The sequence below is a fragment of the Gavialis gangeticus genome, unplaced genomic scaffold (assembly GCF_001723915.1).
Source record: "Gavialis gangeticus isolate Ggan-Ray unplaced genomic scaffold, GavGan_comp1, whole genome shotgun sequence".
Classification (NCBI taxonomy): domain Eukaryota; kingdom Metazoa; phylum Chordata; order Crocodylia; family Gavialidae; genus Gavialis; species Gavialis gangeticus.
This window is the reverse complement of record NW_017729011.1, coordinates 3,282,066-3,289,478: the sequence shown is the minus strand read 5'-3', so window position 1 is coordinate 3,289,478 and position 7,413 is coordinate 3,282,066. Positions and strand designations below refer to the sequence as shown.

The following is a 7,413-nucleotide window of genomic DNA, read 5'->3' as shown; positions in this document are numbered from 1 at the left end:
AATCAACCTGCAAGGTCCACTGTCATGTATACAGCTTTCCAGGAAAAAAACCTAGGGTAACTAATACTTGCTTTTCTGGCTGAAATAACCCCAAAGACAAAAGTATGCATCCAGATCTTTTTTTTCATGCCTCATAAATAAGCTATAAGGGCACAAGACCAGTTTTATTTCCTTGCAGGTCAGTTTGAAGATCCTGTTTTGCAGAATTAACCACAGAATGAAATCATCCAGCCACAGCACTTATCATTGTAAAGGAAACCTTCCCAGCCCCAGCCAGGCCCCACTTACTGCCTCATGTTTAGTTTGTGGATCGAGAGGTTGTCAGTTCAGAGACTGGCAGGTGTTTGCCAATGAGGGCTTATTAAGCTGGTTGGGTGGGAGCGGCCCCCAAGAACATCTCACAGGAAAGCGCAGAAGTTTGATTCTCAAGTGCATGTTATAAGGCACGTGGGGACTGTAGCAGCTGAAACATGCCAAAGCCTGGGCCTTGGGACACAGCATGGGCTCAGCCAGGCCTGAGGGCTGCTGTGGGCAGAGGCCAGTGAAACCCCCCATGTTTGGGGTGAATTCCATTGTTTCAGAGGGATCAGTCTCTCTAGGTGCAGACTGAAATAACATTTGTCATGTAATTGGCCCCTTGAAAGTGCTCTACAGCCATGCCCAAACAGAAGAGTACAACTGCAGTGCGCTCCAATCACGTGACAGATTAACCGAGGTGAGGGGCTCCAATCCACCCACTTCCCCAATCCAGTGTGTCTGGGCAAACCCCAGAATGGACCTCCCTCCCCTGTCTTTTCCCTCTCCCATCCTGAGATGGCACCAGAGCTGGGAGAGGCGGGGTAGAGCTAGGGGAAGAGGCTGCAGACCCACAGCCTCTCTCACTGGATTAGCTCCAAATTGGAGCTTGATTCCCCATCCTCCTGATCCAACAGCTAAGGTCTGTTGGGTTGGGAGGGTCGGTCTAACCCATGGTGCTTTCTGTAAAGCTCTGTGAGTTAGACCAGGGAGCTGCACTTCTGTCTGCACCTTCTGTAGTGGTTGTGCCTCTCTCATATGAACTTTGTCTTAATACAGGTACAATACAGGGTTCCAGTGACCCCCTTCTACATCTTCCTCTGGACAAAGAAGTAAAAGGGGAGAGACTTTAATTTTCCATTCTTGGCCTCTTATTATTGTAGCTTTTTTGCAGGTTAGCCCTAGCTGTAGCCCAACCCAGCCTGAGCTTGGCTGCTTTCAGTAGTTCAGGCTATGTCGTGTCATTATGTTTGCGCACAGCAAAGAGCAATTTCCATCCTCTGAATTAGTTCAATAGACGCATTTCCACTGTGGTGTCACATGATGCAATACTGCTGACATTCTGTCCAGATCTTACCACACTGCTTCACTTATTGGGAGTAAAAAAATCCATCGCTCCACATTACAGAAAGCTTTTCAAGCTATGTCTTGACATTCTGCCACTTCGGAACGGATTTTCCTCTTTGTTTTACTTGCTCCTGGCTCTTCAGAGCCTGAGATGATGGGGACTTGTTCAGAGTGGACTCTGCTTGTTCTTACTTTCATCAGCGATGGGGTTTGGGAGACAAGTGCTTTGCAAACAAAGCCAGGGCCCTGTGACATGCTGCTAATGACCTCGCTTTCTGCCTGTGTTTTCTTTACGTCAGAAGTCGGAGTGCTTATTAAGTTTGGAAGCTTACTCCCAGGAGCAGAAGAAGAGAATCTGCTGGTGTCTGGCTGAGAACATCACCAAGCAGCAGCATCCAGCAACAAATTCTGCTGAGAGCAAGGTAAGGAGCCCTTGGGCTGGCCAGCCAGGCTGACAGAGCCCCCTCGCTCTGAGCACTAGGGGCCATCTTTGCTGCAGGCGCTTTTTCCACACTTCTGACAGGCTCTGAAAGCCAGATTCAGCCAGGTGAGGTGTGAATGTGCACCCAAGAACTGCTGTGTCTGCAGTCTTGCGCTGTCTCGGGAAGAGTTTATTGCATTTGCAGTCACTGAGCCCAAGTTGAGCCAGACTTTGGCAAACAGGCTACATTCCCCTGCCCCTCCTCGCCCCGGTGTCTGTATTTGGACAGCTGAGGCAGCACTGGTTTTTAACTGCTTTCCTTCAGATAATTCCTGAGTAAATTAGGAGAGAGAAATACATCCTTACAATGCACACAAGTTCAGGCTAGGAGCTCTGGATCCTGATTTGAAAGGCCAAGCCCATGGGAGTCTTGTATAGCAGCATTGTTGAGACTCTGCCTTCTCCCCTGCCACAGGACAGCCATAGACATTCAGGCAGGCCCTTGTGATCTGGCCTTAGGGCCCAGAAAGGTCTTTAATGAGCACTGCTTTTTTGCATGAGGTAGCAACAGTGTCTCCCTTATTAAAGAAATATGGTTTGGCTGCTGGCTTGTGAGTCCTGCAGACCGATAACCACATGTAGAATTGGCAGGACATAGGGAGTGGTAAGCTTGCCCCGTACATGGACTATTTACATGTTTTATCTTTGCTCTAATGAGAGACCCTGTCTCCTAGGGCCTTTCTGCTGAGGATGTCAGCAAGGAGGTCTGTTAGTGGCAGAGACATATTATAACGGGGACGCCACATCCCTCAGGAGCTGAGATCACTGCCATGTTTCAGGGTGAGCAGGGATTTGTAATCTCTTCTGCTGCTGAGTATCTCTCTCAGTGGGGATGACGCTGGGACTGATCCTAGCATTGCTCTAGGACAGAAAAAGCTCCTCCAGGCTGGCCAGAGCAGAAGCATTCAGACAAATGGTGCTGAGTCAGACTTACTCTAGATACTTTGGTGGTATCTTGTCTATGTGAACACTTGTTCATGGTTCCTGTTAGTCCTAGACACAGCCTGGACAGCTGTGGTTGTGCCTTGCTGAAGTGAAGCACAAGGTTTCTCATTCTTGCTGTGATTGCTGATGAATAGCGGTGCTAAGGAACAGAATGTCTCAGCCACTTCTCTGGGCAGAGGAAATATGACATTTACTTTGCAGTGTCCCAAATTGGGTCAGTACAGACATTTCTGTGCAGGAGATGGAGCTTCTGGATTCCTTCTTCAGATGCAAAATGGCCTGGAATAGCTTTGGGAGGTAATTTTGATTAGGAATGGAATCTATAAGAAATATAAATTACCTGGGGCAGATAGTTTCCTCCTCCTCCATCAGGTGACAAAAATCTGGCTACCCTACCTTCTTACTTACTTATCTCATGGCAATTTAGCTAACTTCTGAAACAGTAAGGCATGCACTACAGTGTTTGTGACATCATAGTGTGTGATTGCCAGGGAAACATAGAGTTCACCCAAAGTGGAGTCGTAACAGGGAGAAACTTGAAGCTCCCCATTATAACGTGTCTGTTGTTCTGTGGCTAATTTGAGGCCTCAGTGAGTAACTTCCATCCTACTGCATTTGAACATCATGTGTGTGGCTGAGCAGGTGATCCTCCCATGATCCTGAATGCCTCCTGCTACTACTGTAGAGCTCAGCTCAGGAAGCTTGAACAGGCCCAGGCAATCTGCATGTGCAACCAGTATCCAGAGGGCAGATTTTAGTCCCTAGCTGTGCATGGCCTGAGAAGATGTGAGCAGCAGTGCTCAAGGGGCATGTAAGCAAGTATTGTAGTGATAAGGTATAAAATGGTCTGGTAATGAATGCATATCTGGACAAATTTTTCCATCAGAGATAACTCTCCATATGAAGGGAAAAGTGAGGCTGAGGTGGGCATACTCTGGGTTTTGCCAGGACCAGGGAGGGAAGTGCCATCTTTGGGGGCGGGTAGTAGAGGGAATGACCTGAGAGATGCTAATAGCCAACAGAATCTGAGCCGAGAACTTCCAGACTGAAGTACTAATGAGCTATATAAATATCCCTTCTGAGCCGTGATGACAGGCAGTTTGCTTTGGCGCTGAGGGCTGTGTTGTTCAGGGTGATATTTAAAGAGGGCATTTGTAAAAGCTCACCTACCAGGACTACTTGAGACCAATTGGTTCACTGATTTTTAGAACAAAGCATAAGGATTCACTGAGTTTTGTTGCCAGGTGAACAATGAACCTAAGAGTGTCTCATCCCCTTGTTCCTCTTCTACTAAAATCTCTGCCTGGTCTGGTTTGGGTTCCTAGATTCATTCTGTGAGTAATCTACAGTTATTGCTTCCAGTAACTCCAGACAGCATTTTCATTAGAGAAATGGGGATGGGCATCATGCCCTGGAACAATCAGAGCTCACAAAAGACCTGTTTCAATAAACCCGGCCACAGAAAGGACTGCCGCACAGGGTTGGCATTGGGGAATTGGCACCCGCATCCCATCCCAGCCTGCCCTCAGCTTTTCACATAACACTTGAATGCAAAGTGAGCTTGCTCTCTCTAAGCCATCTGTATATACACATACCAGCACAGGGCAAAATGCATGGACAGGTCAGGGTGCATTGTTTCTGGTGAAATGCAATGCACTGCCTCATTTCTGAGTGGTAATAGGCTGTGGGAGAAGGAGGTGGTTGTGCTCACACCAAGGGAAAACTCAGCTGGTGAGGATCCAGTAGCTTTCTGGGCCTTTTGTGTAGCCAGAATAAGGATGAAATTGTGACATTGTATCCGCTGGTCCTGGCCCTTGTTCCCCTGCTCCAGGCATTTGGTTCCCATCGACCATTATTTCTGACCTGTGCTCCTGGTCCCTTGGTCCCAGACCCCCTGTTTTAGGTAGCATTTCATTTGCTGCCTGAATAGAGTTTGCTCCCATCTAAGTGTATAGGACTGGCTTAGTTATGAAAAAAGATTAAAGGATCCAGGATAAATTTATGAAGGGGATACTGAAAGAGGAGTTTTGGCTGTCCAATAAAAGGTTGTGATGGGTAGAGTTATGCTCACTGTTCCTCTGTTCAGGCCTAGATTTATTGTTGCATTTGGGATCAGGAAGGAATTTCACCTCAAGGTTAAATTGGTACAGGCTGTGAGGGTTTTTCTCTTCCTCTGTAGCAGGTACCATGGCCCTCTTTCTTGGGTCTCTTGAGTGCATTTTAACAACACTTGCAGTAGCAGGACACTGACTGCTTTACTAGTGGCAGGTTAGGGTGCTTTTGGTGTCTTTGGGCAATATGCTGTGTAGGTGTGGAGCAGGATTGATTGTGTAGCTTAGGAATAGGTTAGACAAGGACTTGTATTAGATGGTTTGGATAAGGATGATCCTGCTTTAGACAAGGGGTTGGACTAGATGGCCTCCAGAGGCCCTTTCCATCCCTATTTCTCCATGATCCTGTGACTATTCCAGCAAGTGCAACAGAAGTCGACACTGCACCCACTTTGGTACCAGGGAACAGTAGCAGAGCAGACTAAAAGCTGAGCCTAGGTGCTCCAAGTGCACAGATGTCAGGAATGGGTCTGTACTTCTTTTTTGTCCAGCTTTCATTCTAGATATGAAAAACCTTGAAAGGAGCATCCCACTGAGTAGTGTCAGGTGCTGCACATCCCATGTACAATTGATTTCCTAGGAGCTGGGCAGCTTTATATCACTATAGAAAAATTAGCCACTATAGCTGAGGCTTGGCCTTCATGTGGATATGCTGAGTCCCCTGGTAGCATTTTGTATCGTGTTTGGTGATGTTCTCTGTATACAGAGACCTCACACAAAGAATGGAGCCACTACAGAGAACCACTCAGAAGGGTGTAAGAGCAGCTTTCTCCAGCCTGGTACCTCTTGAGGGGGCACTTCTTGCCTTCCCTTTCCCTTTTTGCACTATTTGACACCGCAGAATTTTACAATGTCTGACCATGGGTGCCAGCAATATGAACTGAGAGGCAGTGAGCCCTGGCCTGCTGGATGGTGTTGAGCCAATTACATCAGTCATTGCTCTCCATCTGGACTCTGTAGATTCTTAGGCAGGGCCTCCGTGCCAGCTTTGGGTGCCAGAGGAGCTAGGCAGAAGCCTTCTCTGCTGAGAGTTGTGTAAGGTCTGTAGGGCCTGTTGGCGGTTCTATAATGTCTGGCTGGGACTGAATGAATGAGAGGAGTGTGAATCACCCTGAGCGGGAGAACGAAGACACTAAAAATAACTGCAGTATATGGAACAATCAGGCAGGGAGTGGTTTCGTGCTGCTTCCTGGGAGAGCTTCCCATATGCCCAACCAGCACCAGGCCTTCTGACTCCAGCAGAAATAGCCTGCCTGCAACATGAGCTTCTTCTCCCACCCCTTGGAGCAAGAAGGGCTTTCATGGTACCTGGGTGGGCAGTGGTGGCCCTACAGCTCTCTACAAGGCTTTGTACACTCTCCCGTTCTGTTCAATCAGAGCAGCGCTTGAATAGTCATGGGGCTTGTTCTGGTCATTCCTGAGAGATCAGCCCTTGGGAAACCCTGTGGAGATTACTCTTACCCACAGGCCTCTCACCTCTGCCCAGTCATTGCCCTGCTTATGCAGGCAGTTGCTCTCCTTTGCCTTAACTGTAGAGGTTCTTGATGTTGCAGCCATATTCGTCTTCACCTTAAGGATGTGGGTCTTACCCCATCTCAGGGCACCTCCCTTCCTTCTATGCAGGCTTTCCATTTCCCATCCTCCACCCTAGTTTCCTCTCCATCCCTATCTCCTTACATCTTCTGTGGCTTCCCTTTTTAAAATCCAATTCAAAACAGTTCTCTTGGTTTCATAGTCTTTCTGGGGCCTCACTGGATCCCTGCTTTTTGTGTGAATCGCCCAAATGCCTGCCGTCTCTGAACACTTGTCCCCATCACACTTGCAAAGGCACAGCTCCCCCACTCCCTTAGCACATCCTATCTTTCTGCCTCCTGCATCCTCCTGTATATGGATACCTTGCTCTTTTGTGCCTTCCTGTGTGTGTGTCCTGCTTTCCCTGTCCCTGATTCAGCATCTACTCCCACTTACTCAGCTGACATCCTTTGCTTGCTCCTCATGACTTTTTTTGTGTGTTTGTGCAGTTTCTTCTGCTTGAATCTCACCTATCTCCTCCTGTACCCTGAGGGTATGTCTTTTCTGCTGTTGGAGGTGTGATTACAATACATCTAGACATACTCAAGTTTAGCATCACCCTAGCTAGCTGGTTGCTGGTAGCAGTTTAGCTGCAGCAACATGGATTTCAATGAAAGGCTGCTGTTGAGTACTTACCCATGGTCCTAGTTGGCTTTGTATGATCCACCCTGAAATTTGGTATCCCATAGCTACACTGTAATCAATGTGCTGCTGGCAAGATTAAAGATAGCTGGAGTATGTCTACATATGTCATAGTCTGACAGCCTGAGTCTCCCCTGGGACATGCCCCTGTGGTTCTAGTCTTGTTCTGACTTCCCTTTGTCTGAAGCCAGTGTTGTGAGATCATCACTGTTGTGACTATAACTCTATTGTCTGGGTGTCTGTGCAGAGTTCATAGATATTATAGATTTCACAGACATTAGGGCTGGAAGGGACCTCAGA

The 7,413-nt window shown here is 47.7% G+C and overlaps 1 protein-coding gene across 8 annotated transcripts in view; it reads left to right on the top strand.

Annotated features, from left to right (window-relative positions):
• The window catches only part of RGS3 (regulator of G-protein signaling 3), a 222,393-nt gene that overhangs the window by 147,891 nt on the left and 67,089 nt on the right, over positions 1 to 7,413 (top strand). For all 8 annotated transcript variants that reach the window (XM_019510367.1, XM_019510370.1, XM_019510366.1 and 5 more), the window contains one exon: positions 1,662 to 1,784. In XM_019510367.1, coding sequence (XP_019365912.1) covers positions 1,662 to 1,784 — 123 coding nt within the window. The remainder of the gene's footprint in view (positions 1 to 1,661; positions 1,785 to 7,413) is intronic.